This window comes from Mycteria americana, chromosome 3 (assembly GCF_035582795.1).
Source record: "Mycteria americana isolate JAX WOST 10 ecotype Jacksonville Zoo and Gardens chromosome 3, USCA_MyAme_1.0, whole genome shotgun sequence".
Lineage (NCBI taxonomy): Eukaryota > Metazoa > Chordata > Aves > Ciconiiformes > Ciconiidae > Mycteria > Mycteria americana.
Window position 1 is genome coordinate 50,144,123 of NC_134367.1, and position 26,416 is coordinate 50,170,538.

General features: G+C 39.4%; 1 protein-coding gene across 1 annotated transcript in view; it reads right to left on the reverse strand.

The window, feature by feature from the left end:
- The window catches only part of PREP (prolyl endopeptidase), a 110,783-nt gene that overhangs the window by 81,546 nt on the left and 2,821 nt on the right, over positions 1-26,416 (reverse strand). Inside the window, exons 3-6 of the mRNA XM_075498468.1 lie at positions 20,189-20,322; positions 17,027-17,157; positions 14,001-14,210; positions 12,634-12,755 (exon numbers count right to left, since the gene is read on the reverse strand). Of these exons, the coding sequence (XP_075354583.1) occupies positions 12,634-12,755; positions 14,001-14,210; positions 17,027-17,157; positions 20,189-20,322 (597 nt within the window). The remainder of the gene's footprint in view (positions 1-12,633; positions 12,756-14,000; positions 14,211-17,026; positions 17,158-20,188; positions 20,323-26,416) is intronic.

Here is a 26,416-nt window from a genome sequence, read left to right on the forward strand (position 1 = left end):
ATGCATGCACACCTCTACACAGGCCATCACAGTACTATGTACAGAGCAGTAGAGTTTAATCAGAACAATACCTTTTGTTTGAATGGGAAAACCAAAATTTAGTTGCTCAAAACAGCAGGACACTGAAAACCATCAAGTTGGCACTTGGCATACGGCAAACATGCTTGCTCTGCATAGCTGCTCTGTCAATCTATTTTTTAAAAGAAAAAGCTGAATACTCACCTACTTAATACTGTTATTCACAGTATGACATACAACAGAGAAAATGACCCAAGTGGTAATTTAGCTTTGGATTTCTGGCTGCCTTACTCCAGTGAGCTTCTAAAGCTATCTGCTAAAAGTCCATCTCAGAGGTGAAAAAAGGCTGGCAGCTTAGTCAGTCTGAATGACAGTCTTCACAGCAGATTTTCCCTCAAGTTCTCAAGTGATGGAATTAATAAGGTGTGTTTTCTGTCACAAAGCAGTATGAAATTTCTTAGAAACCATCCAAGCTGGTAATTTTAAGGGTACTTCTGCTTACTGTGGCAAACTAAATGACACTTTTCATTTTTGCCATTTACATTAGGTTTACACACACAAAAATCTAATGCTGCTATTAAATGAACATTATAAGCTACAACCACATTACAAATTTTCCGATGAAGCTTCTTGGTTTGCCTTTGCACATGCATGTACACACAGGATAAAATTTCCAAAATGGTGTCTACTGGTACATGAAGTCATCAATGAATCCTTCTTTCTGCTCAGGCTTTGCAAACAGGCCCTGTTTCCTGGCAAAGCTTTTGAAACTGCAAGTCCATCAAGGAAAGGCAGGACGTAACAGGAAGTCATCAACTTAAAGTTTCCCTCTCCTGACTGAGCTGTTTTGAGCATATTCCAAAATTACCAGATTTAGATGTTTTATTAACAGCTGATACAGAAGGCTGTTTCCTGTCCACATCCTTATATGACAATTTCTCATGGAAATTTAAATCTCTAGTCACAAAATATGAATCTGAGTTTTGCAAACTTTCCATTTGGCCCTAAACACATGTTCAAAAAATTCTTATTCATATATTATAATTACTTCTTAGATTTACTTTGGTTAATATTCATAACATCAATTGTGCAAAATATCTGTAGAAGTAGTTACGCAAAATAAATTTCAGAAGAATTAGCCCTAACTATACTGCTATTCAAACAGATCCACAGTTTTGAAGACACAAGAAGGGAACTAAGTGGAACACAGAGCCAAATCTCAGTATATGAAAGCTAACAAAAATAACCCCCTCAATGACCAAACATTCCTGAAAAAAAAACCCCAAAATCCCCAAATGAGTGTTTCCAAGTTGTATTTTTTACAAGCATTTTGTCAACAACTAATTATACCACTAAAAAAAGTCCATACAGCTGAAAGCTCACAAGGCAATTAGAAAAGGACCTAGGATTCCTACTACACCAAAACACCCACATTATATGAAACAGCTAAGATAGCTTTAACAGGGCAGCCTGCAAAATTGAGACATTTTGCCTGCTCTTTCCAAGATGGGAGTATATCCAGAAATGGAAACCAAGATTAGGTGACCTTTTTTGAAAGAAGCATCTTCAGTGTTTTTGACAAACATTAAGTGCAGGTATCAGTTTTAATTAAACTAGTGACTGCACTACGCTGCTTAAACAACTGTTCATACTTGTAAAAGCACCAAGTTTCCTTCTTTTCCTCACCAACTCATAAAACATGTTAAATAATTGCAAGTGGTATACACAAATATAAATTTCAGTTAAACTCAAGAGTATGACACACAAAATTCTTTCAGGCACAGTCAGAACCCACACAAATTTGTTCTTTGATGCTGTGAGTTAACGGTTAACAGAAGACTGCTCACTTTACCCAAGAAAGAAAACTTATTTGCAAATTTCTGATAATGTTGTTGCAAGGGCAATTCAGAACCTCTGATGACAGCACATCTGAGTACATCTAATGAGTTTTTCCTTCCACATTCCCAGCTGGACTACTGAAGAGTTGATAGCAGTTTATGTTTAATTTGAAGCAGGAATTCCCAAAGCACATTGCTGGTGGGATGCCAATTAGGTCTGTCTCTATCACTAAAACTATTCTTACATCAGTGAGTTCTATACCCAAAGGAGTTTGACAGAAACAGGACAAGACACTGTTCACTGCAGCATGCTAAAATGTTCAGTATTATACTGCAGATTTAGACATCCATATTGCAAAGTTACAGTTTGATGAGCAAATATTGGCAGCAGTACCAACTTATGTGGTCTCCACCTCTAGCTCTTCCTACTGCTATGATTGCTTGATCCATGCAAGTTCATTCCCCTAGTCATGCCAATACAAGCGTTTACCATTTGTGTGGTAAACCAGACTGGGGAGCTGATCCAACTGAAAAAATAGCATGTTAAAAAAAAAAATCCAACAAAAAGTAAAAATAAGGAAAAGAAAAAAAAAGAAGAATCCAGGAAAAAAAGAGAACAAAACAAAGAAGAATCCTGGAGGGGAAAAAAAAAAGAAAAAAAACCACAACAAAAAAGAAAAAGAATAAAAGAAAAAGTCCCTCTGCTAGATTAGTATCTCAGTCAGTTCACTGTGCAGTTGCACAAATGGCTGAGCTAACACACTGCACCAAGCAGCTAGAAACATGAATAACAGGGGCAGAGATTGCTTAAGGCAGCTCAGATGGCAGTACTGGCGACTGCATAATCACTGCCTGAATGCCACTGACTCTTCAATATTGTAAACAGACAAGAGTCTGAGTTTCAGAATGGCAAAAGGCAATAGGATTTCCCAGCTATCATTTGGGTTATTCTTACGCTGCTACATCATCCTCATGAGCTGAACTGCAATGCTTGCTCTTGGCCCACAAACTTATGAACTGAAATTTCATACCAGCACTTCACTCAAATCTTAGAATGCATTCATGGTTCGGCATAAGGGAGACAGTTGTAATGTCAGAACTGGTTTCCCACATCCACGCTGAAAAGGAAACACATCTCAAGAATTTCTGAGATATCTGGAATGCTAGTCAGTGCACATTTCTCTCATTAAAATACTTTCTATCATTTAAAAAACCACCCACTGGTAAAAGGTAAGGAGGTTATAAAGCAATTGAACATCTTAAAATGACATTTAGGTCCTGTCAAAATAGGACAGAAGAAATCCTGTAGTCTTGCGACTGGAGGTTTTAAAACTCTTCAGCATAACAACTTTATTATTGGTGTAACACACCACTAATCCCCAACTCAGCACTAGTAAAGGAAGGATTATTTCAAAGAGCTGATGTTGGTATATAGTTTGTAGTTTCACTGCTGCCATTCAGCTGCCTGGCAATTTTGAATTTATTAGATCCGTTATTTCTGAAATATTTGCTGTGACCATCTTTACACCATACAAACATACAGAAGTATCATTACAATAGTTGTGCTCACAAGTACTATTCTATTTAGTCTTCCAAGGATCAAACCCTTCGAAGTAAAATCTTTATAGAGAAGTTTTGGTTTACAGTGGAGTATTTTTTGTTTTTTTTACTTGCAATTTTGTTTCAATGTTACCTGTTCTCTCCATTTTGATGAAAAGTAATCACTGCTTAGAAAAACATTAAGAGATTAAATGGTTTACCTGTAACTTCAATAAATCAATGGATATCAAAAGAAGAAAAACTATTTAAAGCCTAATTACTAAAAGGAGCTTTCCAACTACTTATTTTTTTCTTTCATTACAAAATACAGTTAATTCATCATACAAGCCATATACGGAACCCCAAAGGGCTGTAAGTTCTGCATTTATAATAGCAGTAACCACCTATGAGGATCCACAGCAAAAGTGAAGTTAAATATTTTGCCTACTAGCAGCACATTTCAGACCAAAAATTCATACATAATTAAACAAAAAAAGAATGAACAGAAGACTGTTGAGTTTTCAGACTTCCTGGCTTCATGTATTACTCCTCAACTAAAATGTCAATAGGAGAGACATTAAAGTGCTTTGCTTCCAAGTAAAAGTGCATGACAGCAACCCCAGTGAATATTAATGATAGATCCTTGAATACTACCTGGGTAGTCACCACTGCAAGATTCAGGATAAGGAAGAGCTCTCTATTTTTAGTTCAAAAACAAGGGCCCTTTGAGTGCAGAGTATTATTATAAGGCAACTATATACACACATCATTCCTTTTTAAGCTAACCAATTAAAAGTTTTATGACCTTTGCCCTTTTTATTATCAAATTGGAAAAAACTTAATCACTGTACAATTTTTTCTGCATAACAAGATATTAAAAAATTAAATAAGTAAAATTCAGTTATTAGATAATATGCTTGTGTTGAGGAAAAGATAAACCGAATTCTCCTTTAACTGCAGACATTAACACTATTACAACTTACAAGCTGATCTGCATCTGCAATTATTTTACAAACTACTGCTCTTCATACACTAGCGTCCTTTGCATATGGAACAAGGCAATTGTCATTGCTATCTAATGCATTTCCAATGAAACAGAGCAAATGAATCAAATACAAAAAAATCAAAGCTCACAAAATCACAGACAGAATCAAAGCTTTCAAATAAAGCCAAATGGTCAAATTAATAACTGGACTCCATGTACCCAGTCATGGGAAGATCAAACCACCCAGAGAAGGCAAGATGGGTGGCAACAAAGATGCAACCATGTGATGCATGGCATTAATTAACTAGGAATTAAAAACTCATAGGATCAATAAGCTGCATTTTAAAACTCCTACAATTTTCACTATATGCTATGTATATAACAGTTTAAAACTACCCAGAGTGACTGAATTTTTTTTTAAATATTCATTTAGGAATGTACCCAGCCATGACAATAAAACAGACTGATGACAGCGGTTACTTCCTAAACTTTAGGTACATGCCACACAAAGATTTTTGCATAACACCACTGAACTTGAATATGATTTGACCAAGAAGAATCTACATGGAAGAGACATTTCAGATTGATGCAGAAATTCCCTGCCTTGCATTATGCATCAATATTTTAAAGTTTCGTATCAGATGAATAAAGTAAAATACTGAACACAAAAACCACAAAACACAAGCCTTCTACAGAGAAAAATGTAAAAATTCCTATAGAAACTGCCGAAATACTTGGTCAGTAAAAGGTGAGAGCAATTAGGCTGTCTGAACAGCCTCAAATGTTCTAATGTCATAGATGTGCATGTGCTCCTGTGCCGCAAAGTTCTGCTTGCATGATGACAAAGTCAAGAACCCACACTGTAGTGTCCCAGCCTTTCAAATTCCGCTTTTATTAACTATTAGAAAAAGCAAGGCTGTTTCCTTTCCTAGAACAGGAAACAGTTTTTCACATGGTAAAATGATCTTGAAGGGGTTCTTGGGGGGGGGGGGGGGGGGGGGCAGCAGGTTGTAATGAAAGGAACATACCGCTATGTTCTGACATTATCTTTGCAGTGGTGCTAGAAAGTCACTGATGCTTGCATATAGCTTGTATCACATTTTAGGTTTTAGCAGTCTTATGAGAAGATGAGAACTGGGGCAAGAACTCCCCTTCACTAAGCAACCTCTTGGGACTGTCTGCACAATCCAAGGCCTCTGAAGCTGGTACTCTAACGCTACAAATGCTTTGTTTTGTTTTCCATTTGCATCATACTTGTTTAATCAACTAGATTTTGAAGACCTAATGATGGTTGATCACAGGAATGCATAATTTCAGGATCAGGTCCAACAGAAACCACTTACTACATTGTGAGGAGCAGGCCTGACATACATACCCTACGCAGGACATGGACTGATTACATGTAAAAACAACATGCTGATCTGCTCTCTCCATCCATTCCTCAGGTTAGAAAAATAGCTTTGGGCATTAATTAAATTTTCTTATTCTGGGCAGGTTTTTATTCTTTCATTTCAGACACAATGTGCTGGTATAAAAAGCATTTCTATTCTGGCCATATCCTTCTCAGCCTCTGCTAAGCCTGGGGTTGAAGGAGACCTACCAAAGCCAGAGAACTGGGACTTTGACCCTAGATCATTGTGCTTATGCCTGTTTCAATTATAACAGGACACGAGATAGCCTTGTTCAGAAGAACAACACAGCAATATGTACGTGCATATTTACATACATTCTCTTTCTTAAATCTAGCACAAAGTAAAATCAGTAGCCTTCTGAGGTGGCAGACAAACATCACACATGATTTTTCCTGTGGCTTTCAGCTTGCTTCTGAGTGCAATGAAAGCACCAAAGCATCAGGAACTTGGCTATGTAACAGATTACCATCTACCATAGCCCCATGTGCAGCCAGAAAGATCGCCTGCCTGTTTCTTAATGGCAAAATTCTCCAGACATATTGCCAGGGCTGAAAAAAGATATTCATAGTAGGCTTCTATTCCAGATTCAGCCTTGACAAAAGGTAGTATAAGGCTTAAGAAAAATTCTCACGTCCCTGTTTAATCCAGCAGCGAGTCTCACTTGAGCAAACTGACAACGTTTTGAGCCCTTCCCCTTCATGGTGCTCCCTCTTCCTCTGTGGATGCTGCACTTCCACGTTCCTGCAGTGAAAACACACCATAGCCAGCACACATCTGTCACAGCTTACTCCTCTGTGCTCTGAATTTCATTTGCAAGATCACCTTCCTGGTTGAGAAGCACTGATGTTAACTGACAGCTCTAAACATTAAAAAAAAGAAATTTATTGTCAATTCAAGGACTATGCACTGTGTTTGTTAGACAACAACATGAAAAATTGTACTTGTTTTACTGCTGGCAGAATTGGTATGGGAGGGTTCCCCCCACCCCCTCCATTCTCTCCTGTTTACTTTCCTGCCAGTACTGTAGGGACTTTTAACACTACCAACTGTGAAAGGCTCTTATATAACTTATTGTTTAACTTTGAGAATAACAGTCTGGCTGTGAAAGAGAGATATGCTCTATGCGTCTGGAAAGGAAGCAAGAACATGCCACTTAAATAGCATGGAAGCATGGGAAACTCCTCTTTTCTGAGACTAGCTATGACATTGCCAAGGTTTTAAAAATCTTCATACCAGACTGCCCTCTACTGGGATGTTATTCAAATAAACTCCATCCCTGCTCTTCTCAACTCCCCCACCATCCTAGAATCTGTACCAGAAATACATATGCTTTTTCTAGACTAATGAAAAGATTTGATAGCCTCTTTTTTTTTTTTTTTTTTTTTTTAAAGGAAGACAAGAGACCTGCTGGTCAAACTAAAGGGAAAGAAGGAAATGCACAGGCAGTAGAAGCAAGGATAGGTATCCTGTCAAGATTATAGGGACACTGCCCAGTTGTATACAGATGGAGTCAGGAAGACCAAGGTGCAGATGGAGCTGAACTTGGCAAGGGATGCAAAGAATAATAAGGGCTTCTACAGGTACGTCAGCCAGAACAGGAAGGTCAAAGAAAGGGTACCCCCTCGATGAGCAAGGCTGGCAAACTAGTAACAATGGACGAGGAGAAGGCTGAGGTACTCAACAACTTCTTTGCCTCAGTCTTCACTGGCAACCTCTCTTCCTGCACCTCTCAAGTGGATGGACCACAAGATGTGGACTGGTGGAGCAAAGTCCCTCCCACTGTAAGAGAAGATCAGGTTCGTGACCACTTGAGGAACCTGAACATACATAAGTCTATGGGACCTGACAAGATGCATCCAGAGTCCCAAGGGAATTGGCTGCTGTAGTTGCCAAGCCACTCTCCATGATATTGGAAAAGTCATGGCAGTCAAGTGAAGTCCCTGGTGACTGGAAAAAAGGAAACGTGGCACGCACTTTTAAAAAGGGTAGAAAGGAGGACCCTGGGAACAACCAACCTGTCGGCCTCACCTCTGCGCCTGGGAAGATTATGGAACAGATCATCCTAGAAGCTATGCTAAGGCTCATGGAGGACAGGGAGGGGATTCAAGACAACCAGCATGGCTTCACTAAGGACAAGTCCTGCCTGACCAACCTAAATGACCTTCTATGATGGAGTGACTACATCAGTGGACAAGGGAAGAGCTACAGATGTCATCTATCTAGACTTCTGTAAGGCCTTTCACACAGTCCCCCACAACATCCTTCTCTCTAAATTGGAGATACGGATTTGATGGGTGGACTGTTCAGTGGATGAGGAATCAGTTGGATGGTCGCATCCAGAGGGTAGTGGTCAACGGTTCAATGTCCAGATGGAGATCAGTGACAAGTGGTGTCCCTCAGGGGTCTACAGTGGGACCACTACTGTTTAATACCTTCATCAGTGACACAGACAGTGGGATCGAGTGCACCCTCAGCAAGTTTGCAGATGGCACCAAGCTGAGTGGTGTGGTTGACACCCCTGAGAGAAGGGATGCCATCCAGAGGGACCTGGACAAGCTCAAGAAGCAGGCCTGTGTGAACCTCATGAGGTCCAACAAGGCCAAGTGCAGGCTCCTGCACCTGGGTCAGGGCAACCCCCTGTATCAATACAGGCTGGGGGATGAAGGGATTGAGAGCAGCCCTGTGAAGGACTTGGGGGTACTGGTGGATGAAAAGCTGGACATGAGCTGACAATGTGCACTAGCAGCCCAGAGGGCCAACCATATCCTGGGCTGCATCAAAAGAAGCGTGGCCAGCAGGTCGAGGAAGGTGATTCTGTCCCTCTACTCCCAGCTCTGGAGCCCTCAGGACAGGAAAGACATGGACCTGTTGGAGCGGGTCCAGAGGAGGGCCACAAAAATGATCAGAGGAATGGAACACCTCTCCTGTGAGGAAAGGCTGAGAGAGTTGGGGTTATTCAGCCTGCAGAAGAGAAGGCTTCAGGGAGACCTTATTGCAGCCTTTCAGTACTTAAAGGGGGCTTATAAGAAAGATGGGGACAGACTTTTTAGCAGGGCCTCTTGCGATAGGACAAGGTGTAATGGTTTTAAACCAAAAGAGGGTAGATTTAGACTAGATATAAGGAAGAAATAGTTTACAACAAGGGTGGTGAAACACTGGAACAGTTTGCCCAGAGAGGTGGTAGATGCCCCATCCCTGGAAACATTCAAGGTCAGGCTGGATGGGGCTCTGAGCATCCTGCACTAGTTGAAGATGTCCCTGCTCATTGCAGGGATGTTGGACTAGATGACCTTTAAAAGTCCCTTCCAACCCAAACTATTCTATGATTCTACTCTATGATTTTTTCAAAACTTCTATATCTGACTAACAACAAACAGATTTTTTTTCCTCACAAGCAATCCATTCAAGCGAGGAGTTGGAAATGAATCTATATTTCTATGCCAACACCATTTTCAGCAGCACAGATTTTGTTTAAATCAAGCATACTTGGGGCTGGTGGCGAATGCGTAATGAGGAAAAAAACCTGAAGCTATTTTCTTGCACATTGTCTTGTAAATATATTAAGCTGACAAAATTTTACACAACCCTCTTTTGTCCTAATCGGTGACCAAGTTTCTTTTCTCCATTGAAAACACACACCACACTGACTCCCTACAGTGGACCTGAGATTACTAATTTTTTTTTTGCAGTATCATGGCAACATTTTTACTTTTGCAGTCTCTGAAGGATCTTCTTGCCAGGTGCCTTTCATTTGCAAGTAAGGTATTTCTCTCCCTGGACCCAACGGTTGCAAGACCTGCTAATTCTGCTCTAAACCTGAGTATGGAAGTTCAAGTTTTGCCCCCACTTATAGAGAAAGGTTTGGTAGTTGAGACTAGACCACCCACACCATAGTCCAACTGTCTTTACTGGAGCTTGTATAAAACATAAGAGAACCCAAATGTCTCTACCTAGTTGGCCCAGCAAGGCCCTGTAAAATAAAAAAAAATTGTTTATTAATCTGACAGGAATGCATGAAAGCAGACTTTCATAAAATGCTGAGCTGTGCAAAGCTGTATTTTAAGATCTGGAGCAGCGTATTAGTACCAAGTAAGAATATTCAGGACAGTGCCAATAAGCCACATAATTTGATTTTTACTAAAGATATTTTAATTTTCCCCCCATTACTTTGTGGTCTTCCACTTTCTCAAACACATACTTCAAAAAAATTGACCAGAAAACTTGTTTGAATGGCCTGAAAAGAAGATTTTTGACCTATTGCACAAGGATGAAAACACATTTTGCAATTGCATTGGTTTGGGTTTTTTTTAATTGCAGCAATGTTTCTTCCTGACCATTAAAGACCATTTGTCATTAGTATCAGGATGACAGAGCCACATTTTACAGCTGGAGCTCACAGCACAACCCCAGAATATCAGCTGTTTTAAAGTACTTTCACTTAGATAAGCTCATGATTATTTACCAAGGTGGATCTCTGCTTTACCACTCCTCCTTAAAATAGCATTTCTTCTTAAATACCAATATCTGTGGAAGTTTATGCCTCCTAGAGGTCAAGAAAATGGTCATAAGCAGCAACACAGAATTATTAAACAAGAACCCACAGTAGTGAGGTGTTTCTCTATTCACCGCCCTCCCCACTTTCCCAGTACTTATGGGGCTGTTTCAATTCCAGTGGCTTCCGAACCGGTAGCTGCACTACATTCTATTATTTTCCTATTCTGCAGCAAGAGTTATTACTACCAGTTCCTTCTTCCCACCCCAAAGACCTTTTGATCATTTAATATAAAGGCTATATAGTCTCATTAATCACAAAAATTACCTGAGACATTTGGTATCAGAAAAAAAGATACTACTTTTACATTTAAGGCTGCCTCAAGCTTTTCTTTCACACTAGAAGAGCCAGGAGATGCGGGATGGCTGCTTCTCTGCACCCTGGCCAGGCAAACTCTTTGCTACTCACTACAAGCACTGTACTATGAATTCTCTTCCATGGTCCTCCTCATACTCAGTTCTGTATTTCTGATCTTGAAATGCTCCAGCCCTGCTTCTTCAACTTCAATAAGAAAAGGCTCTGTTAGTGTGCTACTACCTCAAAGAAGATTTTGCTACCTATAAGACAAATGTACCTCTACACCCAATAAGGAAAATATCGTTTCCATGGGATTTAATACCATCTGAGACTGCAAACTTTCACTACCCTAAAAAGCTGTATAGTCTAATGAATCAGACTGCAACAGCCCTCCCCCACAGAAAACTAATTTGCCTTCACAACAACATGGGTAGTTTAGCTCACGACACTGCAAAGCCATAATAATAATATGCATCACTCATGTGAATCAGTGGATACATCACTACAAGACATCTGTCACCAACAGAAAGCCCATTTATTTACGGAACTAGGGAAAAATAAGGATAATGATTTCCAAATTCCATTTTATTGCCAGTTAAACCCAACAGAACTGACTACTTTTGAACAGTAAAAAAATTCCAAAGCCCTATTTGCACGTTTACACGTATATTCAGGTCAGTTGTTAAAGGTATGTTTCATGAATAGATGAGATTATGTAAAAAAAGGTTCTGTTTATTCACAGAACCTACAGATAAGTCTGATTTGTATAGAGAAAGCTCAGTGTGGCCACTTTGCTTGGGAGCCTTTCACATTCTCACTCACTGTCCCATTTTGAGTCCCACTGTTCAAATTCTTTGAAAGAACCTTTCTTTTCTGGCAGCCCACAGAAAAGAAACCCCCAACATTTTCATGGGTTGATGTGTTGAAAAGTGAGCACAGACTGATGATCGAATTTTTAAAAAGAGGTATTCTCAGGGAAAAGTAGTTCTAGGAACCGAATACCCCAAATCAGGGTAACAACATTTCATATTTATCAAAAGTGTCAGATCAAGAGAGACCCTGTATAGAAACAAAATGTACTGATTAAACATAGTAGCTAGGAGAGTACAAAGAATTACAACAGGTTTTTATCCACTGGAAAAATGTCAGTTCCCTGATAAACAGAATAACCACACTACATTCCAACAGCGCTTAGAACATTGCACTCAATAAAGCACTGTTAAATCTAATATAAAAAATAAAACACACATTAATTACAAAACTTAGCATCTTTTGAATCATTAATGTAAGGAAGAACAGAGCATGGTTACCCATCATTTTGGTTCACTGGGACTTTGCACAATATAGTGGTAGTTCAACAAAACAAGCTTAAGAAATCAATTCTAGCAGTCACTTGTTCCATCTCCAATAACACAGTCCACACCACATTTGCGCTGATAAAACTTGTTGTAGGGAAGCTTAATACTGTGTGCAGGGTGGGAGACTTTTAACAGCTTTTAACCTGTATGTCTCCATCCTTCAAGTAAGTAGAATAGGCATATTTCATTTTCAGGAAAGACATCGCTAAAACAAACATAAACAAAATAAATACATGGCAGGGAATATCCAGACATGTTGATTATTGAAATAAGCTTTTTGCGCAGGAAGTGAAGGCTGGGGCTCAACACTGACTAAGAAGAAACAAAAACAGTGACACATTGTCCATCAAATGATGCTTCTCTGTCCTGGAACGTACATCAGGCATAATGTCCTCAATGTGATTATGTCATTATGTGATTGTGTCATTACAAGCTCGAGGACTGATTTAAAGCAAACTAGACAGTCTTATTTTCAGCAATTCTCAATCAATGATTCTTAGTTCAATGGTCAACTCTGCAACACTAATAAAAAGCATTCTTTTAACAAAATGTTTTCCACTTTATACCTACTACCAGTTGTTAGAATCTGAAAAATTGAACATAATGATGACAAGTTTCATGGTGTTTATCATACCTCAGCTCCACCCATCCATTTTGGTTCATCGGGAAATTCAGCACATAGGATATCTTCTGACTGGTTAGTTCCTAATACATGATAATGCAGCTTTTGGTGCAGATTAGTGGAGGTCTCAGTGCCTAGTGAATTGCAGATATTTAAACCAATTAGTTCTCAAAGAAATCCAACAACAATCAAATAAAACCCTTAGAAACTTATGTATCCCTTTGCATATAAAAGCGAAGAGTAATTCAGCAGAGAGAACTATGAATGGTTCCAGTCTACAATCATTCCCCTCCAAACAAACACCCCCCTCCAAAACAAAAAAAAATTTCAAGCCACACTGCAAACCCGTTCAAACAGTTACCCTTTCCTTTTATTGCTCATAATACATTCTTCAAATGTGAAGATTTATCATTTCAAGCTTTGCTTTCTAGAAATACTAAGCAAGCAAAGAAAAATAACAATCCCTGCCACCCTCTAATGATGTTTTTGCTCCCATTTCACCCTGGGCAACTAAGGGGAGATTTATTGCTAGTTAACATTCCTAGAAACCTTCATACTTCCATTTGCTGAAAATAAAAAAAGTATTTTAAAGCACTGCATGAGGTGCTACTTGATTTTTATTTTTTTTTTAATTTTGTTCTTGCAACATTTTCCAACACTTCAGCTTCTGAACTACAAACATGTTTAAAAGTAAAAAATACAAGGTGGGTATCTAACTTGTGAGTTTGGCAAAATGATAGGCTGCAAAAGAAACACAGAGGAAAAATTCAGGCTCTCTCCAAGGTTTAACAAAGAGCACAGCTCCAGAAGAAACTTCTCAGTAGCACTGCCTTATTATGAGAGCTGCTAAATTCCTTCCCTATTGACGCTCCTCAGCAATTTATTCCACTTTGTGTGCTGCTCCTTGAGTTTTGCTAGCATAAACATTTTATATTGCTGTGCTGTGAACCACAGATGAATTAATTTGGTTGAGTAACAAAAACCTTATGCCCCAGATTGCTATTCATCAGGTCAACCTCCCAAGCCAGTTCACCTATGCCCACACAAATGCATAAGGGGAAGAGATCTAAGTAAGCTGTCACCAGACATCAAATTCCAGCCAGTAACACCCTGTATGAAAGCTAAGTAAATCATTGCAGAGAAAAAGAAAAGGAGCAGCAGACTTTTAAGAGAAAGACAGGGACAGGCAGACAAGAGGATACTCACACTAACTGAGTATGGCCTTTGGTCATACAAGACATAATCTGATATCTAATTGTATAAACTAGTATAGCTAGTTATTTCAGTATAAACAGGTAGAGCTAATTATTTGTTGCACCAGTTTACTGAAAAGGTCATTTTGCTTCCATATAGCATGCAATTCGTACAGCCATACTTACCATCACTTTTCCCATCTTGATTTGGATAGCAGTTATAGAACATGCCTTTTCCATCATGGGTCCATGCCATGCAACTGAATTTAACTCTCTCCAGTGTATCTGGAAGATCCTCAGGACCTTCTACTTTCATAAACTTGATAGTAACCCAATCAGAGCCACTAGAACTGAGGCCATATGCAAAGTATTCACCGTCTTCACTGAATGCATAACCTAGGAAATTGGAACCAAACAAGATGAAGAATGAACCAGCACAAGGAATCAATATTTTCAAAAAAAAGTGTTTGTTATTTTGCCACACAGCTTTTTATTATTTACTACACACTAGCCAAATCCCAGCAAAAGAGAGGTGAAATTGGGAAAGTAGTTAAAAGAACTGTCTTCACCAAACCCTGAAAGAAGAGGGTTTATTTTCTAAAAGACTGTGCAAGCAACTACATCTGCTATCATTTGGGATTCGCAGCACTCTTCCAGTCTCTGTGGACTTCTCAAGTAGTTCACAGATCTGAGTTCAGGCATGCATACTCAGTAACTATGTTCAGTAACATCACTTATGCCCAACATCTGAATTATGATTTGAGTAATAATTATTCTGCTTCCCTGAGTTTGCGGGGAAGAGGTGGAGACTGAAGATGCACACAGGTAGAGAACTTAAAGTGAGATTTTAAGCGAGACACAGTACCAAAGAAGTCAACAGAAATTGAGATGCAAGCAATGCATCCTGAAATAAAGCAAATACCACTTCAATATAGGAGTCAATGAAAACTAGACCCTGCAAAGCCATGAAAACTGAAGTAACTGTAAAAATTTGCCACTAGCACACAAATGGATTAATCACTACTATTCTCAGCTAAGACCTCTGATATATAGGTTACTCTATCCAAACTGTGAGGAAAACATTCTGAAAAAAAATTCAGAATAGCTTCCATCATAGTTGATAAGGATCAAATTCGCTCTTGCAATTCAACTCAAGTGAAGAGATTGAATTATCATAGGCCTGTACAGACCTGAAAGTAACTACTGAAAAAAAACACACAAAAAAGTTGCATTCATAGAAATCATAGGTTTGAGACACACCACTGTGCCACCCTAACATATTCTCCCCCATAAGAACGTAAGAGTGGCCATTCTGATTCAGAACAAGATTCCACTTAGCTGTCCTCAGGAGTAGTCACAAGGAGATGCCTACAAGAGTAAGGACAGCGCAAGCACATGTAATATTTCCCTCAAATATTCTTACAACCTCTGAGCATTTTTAGCTTAGGAAGATTTCTTTTCCATGAAGTAGTTGGTTAATAATCCTCAATGCTTCCCTGCTCCTTGACCTTGTGCAGCTTCCCTTTAAACCCACAGTAAGTTTTTTTGCACCACCAACATCCATTGGTAAGGGGTTCTACAAATCTACTTCTTCTGGTATGAGCCATCACCTTCTTTTGTTTGCTTTGGACTCGACTCCCACTGCCTTCATTTGATATCCCCTTATTCTTGTAATAGAAAAAATGTTGACTAACCAATCCCTGTTCACTCTCTCCATGCTACCGCATGCCACAAATGATTCCATAAACCTCTGTTATATCCCTGCTAAACTGTCCCTTTTCCAAGCTGATTGATCTGGGCACACTCAATTGTTTCTGACCTTTGCTCAATACCCTTTATTGTTCCTACTGCCCTCCTCTGAACTGTATTTCAGAGCCTGCTTTGAGCTGAGGGGACAGGAACTATATTTAATATTCAATGCTACTGTATAAACCCCTGGATTGCTAATGTAATGGTGTTTTCTGTTTTGTTCTCTATTTCCTTCTTAATCATTTCTGACATTTGATGTGCTAGTTTGGCTGCTACCAAGAACCAGGCTGACATTTTCATGGAACTATCTATGACAGCCCAAGAATTTTTCCCAAGTGGTCATGGTCAGCTCAGAGTCCATTCCATCCATTCACAAATTCATCCATCTACAAATGAGGTTAGGATTGTTTGTCCCCTGTGCATCACTTAATTTATCTGCACAGAGACTTTTACCTGTTAATTTATTGCCTACTCACTATCGCTAAGGTCTTCCTGCAGCTCTTCACAGTCATTCTTCAGCCTTTACCTGGAATAACTCTGTATCGGCGCCAAACTCTGCCACCTCACCGCTCACTCCTTTTTCTAATATATATGAACGTACTGAACAGTGCAAGTCCTAGCATAATCCCTGACAGAACTCTACTGGTGATTTCCACTTTGAGAGCCGATCAGTTATTCCTGTCCCTGCCTTTAAATCAATTATTTATCAACACCAGGAGTCTCCCCTCTTGTTCCATGGCTGTTGTTTCTCTAAGTGCATTTGGAAAGAGACTTTGTCATAAGCTTTTTAGAAATACAGAAAGATTATATGAACCCAATTCCTTATGTCCACAGTTTAAGGCAGGACTTCTCACTAAAAAGAGCCATATTGATTCTTTTCAACTAGGTCACACTTAAAGAAGCATCCACTAATTCTGTCCTCTGTTTTTATCAACTGGTCTTGAACAGACTTAAAGGACTTCTAGGTCCAAGAGTCTTGCTTCTACAATAAGCCAATAGGGAGTGGGGAAACAGACAGCTAACACAAGTTAAAGCCCTAGTGAACACAAGTAATTTTGTGATTCTCATAAAAGTTAATGCTTCGTTCCTTCACAGTCTCTTACTTCAACTTGCTGGCTTGTGTTAAAGATACAAAATATAATTTTAAGAGAATTAGTCAATATAAATACATAAACATTTCTTCCTTGCTATGGACAGCCTCACGATCTGTTCATATTTCAATGGAAACCTGTTACAGAGTTGTGAAAAAAGACATTGAGAAACTGAACCAAGTTAATTGTGAATACAATGTAGATTTACAGGTGTTCTTCTGAAACACTATACAAATCCACATATGGCTATTGTGTCTACTTTGATTGAAACAAGCTGCTCTAGCCATACTTGTATAGGTGAAGAGCTGGAAACCATTTCCAACTTCTGCTGAAGATGCAGACTTATTCAGCAGGAACTGCTGTCTCACTAACCTTGTAAAGCCACAGTGCCATCATCAGAAAGCTTATTTGGATCAAGAAAAACTTTGGCATCAGCATCCAAGGAGTCTTGTACATATAAAACTCGCTGGTTCTGCAGTCCTGTATTGTAGAAGTGAAAATACCTAAAAGAACACAAGAGGGAAAAATAAGTAGGAAGAACTCAGATTTTCAGTTAGGCAAGGAATAAAAACTTGTATGAGATTGTCAGGAAGTGAATAAAAGACAGGTAAATATACAAGGGAAACACAAGCTTCACAGTAGAGCAGGAATCATGGCTTCCCCTGTGGCCATCAGGGATTTAACCATCCTTTGTAGGTGCCTTTGTTTCCCCCTTAGTACAGAGAAGCCCAGACACCAATTTCTAGGCCTCTAAAAATGAGAGGAATCTCATCCCAATGTGATACAGATTGTATAGAGGAGACTGTAGGATGCATCCAAAACATCTTTTAAAAATAAAGCTGTATTTGCCACAGTGCGTTTCAAACAAAGCTAAGTATACTACAAACTCTACATAACTGTCTATGTTAAACAGCTCTGGCAGCCTTAGCATCTTCTCTGTTACTAGTATTGGCACAAGTTCCCATCCCCTATGTTCTAAGCTTTGTCATTCATATAGCTGCTTTCAGTCTGTGTCAGGTGGCTGACAGATGTTCAAATGAAACAGAACTGAAATTTTTTCATCTGTATTTCCCAATGTCCGTAAAACTCTGTGTGTTTTGAAAAAGTTGTAGGAATAGAGAATTACAGAATTCTCTTTAGTGAGGGATACTCTTCACATCAGAAGACACTACAGAGCACAAAGAAATTAGTAATGGCATTCTATGCAATTCATAGGTACTACACTTTTCTTCCTTCATAGGACTTCCGAGTTTTACTACACAAACTTGTGACTTAAGAAATCAAATAGCAGCTTCAGCTGGGGTAACAGGGGAATTTATGGGGTAACGTTCAAACCTAAACATAAATTCACACATTCCCTAAGACTATCCAGTACTTGGATACAAGCACGGGAACCTGGTAAACCCGGAAGGGGGAACTATACTCACAAAGGCCTAGCTAACAGTCTGAACAAGTAATACATTCAAATACTAACAATAATGGTTCAGTGAGTGACAAAAATTGAAAGATTCAAAGGAACAGAAGAAAGAGATACATAATTTTCTGTAATTTGACCATGCATTTTCTAGCCAATTTCACCTCTGCAAGGCTGGGTAATAAGCTGGGAAGCAAAGGTCAAACAATGTGACAGGCACAGCACCTCCCTGGGCACTCTTCCTTGCTGCAGATTCTACAGAATAGCTCTTCAGACACTGTCCTTTAGCAGGTATTCTTTGACAGAAACTTGAGTAATTAAATTTAAGAATTTCTAAGCATCATGGGAAGTTTAGATAGCTCTTCAAATAGAATAGTTCCTCCCCCCGCCCCTTACTAAGTGTTACTTAACTTGGTAGAGCCCTCTTGATCCCCTCAAATGCCATAATATATGGGTTTTGGTATGATTTTTAAACCACTGTGATTTAAGTTCAGCACGTGCCAAGAAATAGAGTAACACTCAGAAAAACTAAAAAGACATCTATTAAAATCAAAGTGTCATAAATTAAAGCACATGAAGCTCTTGGCATAAACATTCTTCCTGGAGGACAGTCAGCTGCATCAAATTAAGACTTTTTATCTCTAGTGAAGACTATATTCATCACTGACATGAGCCCTTCTGCAACATCAAGCCTTATCAGCATTGAAGATAACCACATCCAGGCATGTTTGCACTGCACAGGGAGAATCTGTCACAGAATCCAGAGCAGTCACTGACCAGGCCTGCTCCAGAATCAGATTCAGCATAGCTACATCTGCATGAGCATCACATACAAACTAATAAGCTTTGCCTGACTTGCTCAACAAGGCTTACTTCCCCGGATGCAACACTGCCCTAAACAGCTCCACTGCTTCTGGCTTTAAACCTCACACCTCCTCTATACATTGAGATGCTGTGCCATATCAGTGACAACTTAAATCAACATTAGCTTGGGTTCACTCCCCACAATATACTTTAAAAAAACCCCACACAGTACAGACTTTCCCTCCCTTAGTAACAAGTATCCACACTCTCCTCACAGCATAGGACAGATAACTAAAGAATAGCAGATCTCCCTCAATACCTGGCAGAAATCTTAAGGCAATGAGACATCTTCTGCTCCTTCCTGTGGATGACAGTGAAAACATACCTGGCATATCTGGGTGCTCACTCAACAAGGATCAAACAAATTGAAAATACTGAAAAAGACTATTTGTGTTTCCCATGATTAAGAATGGCTGGTTGGTTGCACTACCTCTTTTTCAACTGCTAAAACAATCTTTAGATGTTACTAAGTTAATCAGCAGTTTCATCCCTTTACTCCCTTTCTCTAGGAAATTGCTAGTGTTCCTGAAACGGGTCACATAAAACTGAGTAGCAGCTGCAGTCTCCAGACCTTAGGTAAGCCACAGAAGCACCATCTCTTTACCTAGCCACAGAATTAAAACAGGGATATAAGTAGACTAGGTATTGGAATATAGGATTTCTTTGTTTCTTAGAAGACAGATCTTTTTGCATCAGTTGCCTTAATTCCTCCAAATGATTTTTCCCCTATCCCCTGCAGATACAGGAGACGTTTTTCACAAGGGAATTCCCATTGCTTTTCACTGGCTATGACTAAACAAAAATCCTTCCAGCTCTCAAAGTATGTCCAACATAAGAGCAGTATTTTAGTCAATATTTAGAACAACATGTGCATAACAGACTTGTGCTGTTTGCAGGATGTTTTCAGGCCTTTAACTATATTGACAGTAACCAACCCTGAAAGGAACTCCTCAAAGATTTACTTCTACAACAGTTAGTCTACAAAGTTGTCTGAGTTTTTAGAAACTCACAGTTCTTCCTATAAAAAAGAAAAGATGACAAAAGCACAAGAAGATAATATGACTGAGAACTGGAGACAGTCAAGCATCTTGTGCTCTGCATCATGCAACCATATGTATTAACATTGGCTTACTTTTCCTACTTCCCAATTATAAAGGAATAAATACAAATATAATTTATAATTTGTTTTCCTAACTAGTAGTTGCTTTTGACTTGCTTCACATTCATCACCACCTACAAAGACATTCCTCACATACCTTTTTCCTTTCTTGAAGTGGCAACTGTACTTAGGATAATCGTAGAGTTCAGTCATTCGTTCTTTGAACAGTCCTCTGACAGGACACTGCTCGAGAAAGGGTACTGTAAGCTTGTTCTGAGCCTCCACAAATGCCTGAAAGAAAACAATCCCCCCCAAAATACATTAACTCAAGTGGAAATGCGTATTTCCTACGGAAAACACTATTTTCTGAAGCAATGCATCACAGACATCTTTCCCCCCATATAAGTTATGTAGAGTCACACCTGAAGAGTCTTACATACTTATTTGCGTTATGCCACAATACTGTAGTAAGACTGATCTTATATCTTGAATAATGTCTCTCCAGGGCATGCACTGGGGTAACCAGTGGTTCAGCCAAAGACAAGCCAGATTCCTGCCATTCCCATTTTAAAAAAACACACCCAAACCTTGTGCTTTTAAAAACTCTCCTTATATTTGCCTAAATGGCACAGAAAAGCTAACTTACAGTATATACCTAGGAAATACCATCTTCCCTTACTTCGCCACAAATATATGATACTCCAGTACTCTGTGATAAATAAATTAGGAAATGGATAAAGAGCAGAGACCCTTTTGCCCACAGACAGCACTATCATTTCAGGAGCTGTGAAGGGCTGGAAGATGATACAAAATGTCACATGCACCATCTGTTCACCCTATTAACATAACACACAGTATTAGTCCCAGCCACTATTTCTTGGAAAGACTACAGTACTGTCCAAAGATCAGTTCTTAGTTACAAAAGGCAAGAATACCTAATCTCTGAGAAGAGAACTTTGAGGAGTCTGGTTTCTTCAAAACACTCCACCTCCCAGTCACAACCACTTAACGACAGTGGCCAAAACCATTACCACTCCAGCTGTTTGTTAGAGGCTGCCACTCCCGTGGCATGCATGGAAAAACTGGTGCTCTGTCGGTGTTTCACCACCCCTATTTATAAGCACAGTACATTAACATAAAATTAATACCTAAGTGTCTTAAGGTGAACCACAGCTGCTAAGAAGCAGACATGCAGGCTTTTCTGTCTCTAACATGGAGTAGGAAGGACAGGACACTGTGCATGTCTGTAATTGACAGCCAGATGTCACAATGATGGCTGCAGTATGATGCTTGGACCCCAGCCTCTCGCCTCCAGCCTGAGCCTCCAGATGTCCACTCATCTCCTGCTTACACAGGTCTCTTCCCCAGTTGCTTTGAAAGAGGCTATTGTTTCTACCTGTCCTGAACCTGTCACACAGCAAGCAGATCAACGTGTGATAACATCTGAGCTACACTTCACCGCAGGGCATAGCCCACAGGAGCAGCAGGGCTACAATCCATATTCCACAACTTGTGTTTCACAGTTCTTCAGAAAAGCCAGCTGCTGTACAGAGTACCTGGCATACATTTACCAATTGCTCTCAATGTTTACTCGTTTATTAATTCTTCAGGTGAAAAAAAGGAAAGAATAGAACATGAAACTCTTTCAGTAGCATTTTACAGACATTTCACATGGTGAAAAGTAAGCACATAGGGCAAGCAGAGACATTCTCCCTCCCATTTGCCTCACTGCCATAGCAGTACACAGCCAAGAGCTGCATTACATGCCAAGCTGTGTTTTCAGAGACTTGTCAGGCCAAAAGGTAAAGGAGAAAGTGCATTAATTACGGTTAGTCTCCACTTCAGAGGTATTTGTTCATGCCTAACAAAGCATACAGAAACTGATAAGCTTTAAACATGTGAGTGCAGAATTAGTAATGCCCTAAGAGCACTTGGCTAAATGCTGAAACATACTAGTTTAAGAACACGTGGGCTGGTTACACGCAAGTCACCACTCAAGAATGACACAAGAAAGCAAGCACTACAGCATCGAAAAGGAACAGATACAGAAGGCTAACAATGCTGACTTCTGGACCTTTACTCAAAATTAGACTCTATGCATCAGCGAGGATCGAGTCAGGAAATGATCCCCTGAGAAAAAGGAAGGAAAGAGGTGAATGCATCAACAAGGGAAGGCCAATTTATGCTTCTGTTCTCCCTTTGAGGATCTTACTGGCATAGACAGCTTTAACACCCAGCACGGCAGCACAGCACATCCCAGTGGTAGCCTCCATGTAGTACCACCGTAACAGTTCCCACCCCCCACCGCACCATCTGATCAAATCTGCCCAAAAATTATGTGTACCTGAATTTGTTTTCTCTAAGTGGAAACACATGTATTTCAAAGACTGCATATACAAAAATCTAGACAGCACATGCTACAGAAATAAACTGACTACTCCAAGTGCTGTGACATTTTCAAAGAAAAGATGTCTTATAAAAACACGTATAAAACCATCCATTGTACAGGATGGGCAAAAGCACTTTTCAGTTGCATTTAGTGGACAGAAAACTGGCACACGTCTTTTGTTTCATCTATCAATAACGCGATCAAAATGGTAACATTGCTGCAAGGCTATACTGGAACTGTGTGGTACTCATTTTAACTGCACAGTCGCATCTTACCCCATCTGCTTTCATTACTGGTATTCAAAGAAGAGACACAAACTTTTCTTTACAAGCATTCGTTGCACAAGAGCATGCGTACATGCTATTGCACTCTCAACCGAATCACTAGTAATTTTGCTTTTACAGGGACTTAACATATTTTTTCCTGTTTCCACTTAGCATGCACCGAACACTTCCAAGACTATTTGTAAAAGGGAATGCCATTGCTATGTAAAAGAGGAGGTAGGAGTTACAGGTTTTTGAAAGAGTTCCACCAAGGAGAATCCAGCCCAGTTTGGAAACTCTCTATTCTTACACTTTTGAGCACAAGGTTGCACTCATGTTCAAAGAGCAATACATAATTGAAATATTGCTCTAGGTAAAGTACAGGAACAGATGTCGTCAGCAGAAACTCTCACAGTAAACTCCATCCACCATGCTGGGCTAAACAGATGCCACCCAGGCTACAGGGCTAACAGTAACTCTCTGTCCATCTTCATGAGCCTATAGAGAAAGATTCCTATTTTATCTGTAGAAATCCACATCTGACAATCTATCATAAGCCTTGAACCAGGACAGAATTTGCTAGCAGAAGAAAGGACAGAATCAGGGTCCAAGTAAGGCATATGCTTATGGATGTCTCAGAAAATAGGGTAATTTGAAAAGCAAAAGAGTTTCTAAAGTGTTGTACTAAGAGTAGAGATGTTCCACTCAAGGCTGAAGTATTTGGCCATTACTTGAGCAGGCCAACTGTTACTTTTAAAAAAGTATAACTAAATTTCATCTAAAAAACACATGCCACAATTTTTCACCGTGCTTTGTTACAACCTATCAGCTTTCTACATGCCACTAAGCTATTGTCTCAACAAGATAATGATTTCCACTCACAGTATACTTCCCAAGAAGTCTTAGGATAGAAATTGTTTTAACATTACCAGTCTTTGTTATTAATCTGTAAAGTATTTACAGTTTGTTTAATAGTTACCCCCAAAATCTTCAGATATATCTTCTCAGTAAAAGGTAGTCCAGTGCAACTCCTACAAGAGGGCAGCTACCTTTTTTTAAGTATTACAAAATAAAACTAAGCAAATTTCTTGTGGCTTGCCTCGTAGCATTTACTTTAGTATTTAGCAAAGAAAAATTCAAAGTGCAATGCGAAACTTATCAAAACGTGAATGAAACACTGGTTAATTATAACTACAAATCCATTTAATTGTAGTTTTGAGAGTTTCAGTTCTAGTCTTAATCCAAACATACACCTGTTCATAATACCAAAACTCAACTGTGTATGCTGCATGATCCCTGCTCTTTCATCCCTTGCCCATCCCTCATGTCTGAAACAAGTTATGCATTACTGCCTACACCGTGAGTGAGTTAAGGTACTGTATGACTGACATACTTACGGTAGCAAAAGACTTTGCTGTAGTCTAAAAAAAGAGCTTATTTCCCACAAAGTGTAAAAACAAACCAAGAAGTTGAAAAGTCCAACCAAGCCAAACCCAAGACAACAGTAAAAGTGTGGTTTTGCAGTTGTGGCCTATGTCATCACCAGAAGTATTTTACCATTGTAGCATAACGTTTCAGGTATGCCGGGGATGCTCAGTCTGTCTTTAAAGGTCAACGGCCAAACAGTAGCAGAGCATGAATCCAGCTTCCACACCTCCTCTCTCCAAAGCGAGGTAGGAACTTCCTCATCTGACCAGGGGCTCAGTTTTTATTTACTTATCTGGAGAAGGGAGTTTTGTTTGCTTATAGGTGCACACAACTACTCCAACCAAGCACACACAGGGAAAAAGGTGATATAGTAAAGCATAGATCACGAACATGGAAGCACATACTTCTTGAACAACATCTTTTCCAGAAGAGATTGAGGATATAGCTTGATGATTGGCTTAATCAGCTCTAAGACTGTGCATCTGACAGGAAACAGTCCTGCTTAGCCACCCGCAGATTTCAATCACCTCTTTTTTATAGCAGATATATACACTGCATATGGAATAAGATCATTTTGGCGACCTGGCTGAAAAGTTTCTAGACCTATTTGACTTTCACCTAATTAAAAGTAGGCTGTGGGCTGCTAGAAAAGGAAAGATCCCATTCTTGAACCATCGTAGATCCAACTATCATGTGGTCTTGGGGTGACCTAGATTAAGCGTGTGTGCCAACTGAAAACTAATCCACCAAAGGCTTCCCCTCCAGAACACCACCTTGTGATGGCTATACCCATGCAAGGGAGAGACAGAAACATTCAGGTCAGTGGAAGAAGGAGGAGGGAGGGCAGAGAGAAACCACAGAACCACCTGACTTAATGGAAACCTGCAAACTACAGTGGATCAGGTACATCTGCACTCTACTCTCACTGCAAAAATACCCGATTAAACCAATTACAAAAAATGCCACCCTTCTGTGTTCACTTGTTTGTAGCTGCTAACTAGCAGATACCATGATTATTTGGACTAGCCACAGGAAAAATGAGTATGATTCTTTATACTCATAGCTGTTGTGGATAATTTCTTTCAGTCCCAGTCCTGTTAACCCTACAGTGGACATCAGGTGAAATTACCATGAAAATTCCAGAGTTAAAACCAACCTCACTTGCCTGTGCTTCTTTCTCTATGCTTCAAGAAATAGTAAACTTGATGTTTCACTGACTCACATAAACACAGAAACAAAGTGAGGCCTACCTATTTATTTTCTATGACCACACCAATGCTTGACATGACTATTTCTGCTAAGTCTAGAAAAGTAGAACTCCAACATATTTGTGTATCTATTCGACAGCACACACCAAATAATTTTGACTGTTTGCGTGTAAGAAAAGATTCCTAACTTAATAAATGAATGATGTTCAGTCTTCACTCTTGGCATAAACCAAAGTTTTCACTGTTACACATATTCAAATGAAGCAAGCATGTTGTAAACAGGAACCGAAGAGGGGCTCTTTCACTACAGATGAGCATGGATGCCCAAGGAATTTTTCTTCTAGTTCTGTACTTAATATGTAGAAAATTAAAGGTAGCCTATTGTTGGAGGTATACACAGGATATTTTTACTTTTCCCCAAAACAAATGGAGGTTTGGGATATTAAGGAGTGCATAAAGAGAGCGAGCAACTTGGAGGAAGAATGGGAAGGACACAGGTCAGTGACTTAAAGGCTTGAAAAGTCTACAAATGATGCTCCAAATTCTCTCTGAAGCCTGCACAGTCATTCAATTGCCTCTATACCAGTGCCTGGTTATTCTTTGATCTGGTAGGTACAGAATGGCTATTCTGCAGAAGTCCTGGAAACGATCTCAAGAAATTGGAGATAAAACTATTAAGAAAAGCTAGCAAGAAAGAGTAGCATCAGCAACCTCTGCTGCTGAGCACAAAGAAGTGAGTGATAAAGCAGATGAAACAAGTTTAGCACTTCAGGATTATTTTTTTCTGACCTCTTCTATGAAAGAGGTAGAACAGCAAAATACTTTAATTCCCTTTGTTCAGTAACTCCTGGAACTTCAGAAAAAGATTACATACTCACATACTTATACACACAGGAACTTTCTCCACTTTTTGCATCATGCTACTACTGCATTGCAAAATTCTGCCAAAGCACGTGTTTTTTAGAGTGTAGGCAAGTAAGATTTAACAATATTTTCATTCCACCAATGCGACATCTTGTGTCTGGGCTGCTGCATTTTTATGAGGATGTTATAATCCCACATTCCTTGTTTTGCCTCCTATACAAACAACCACATCT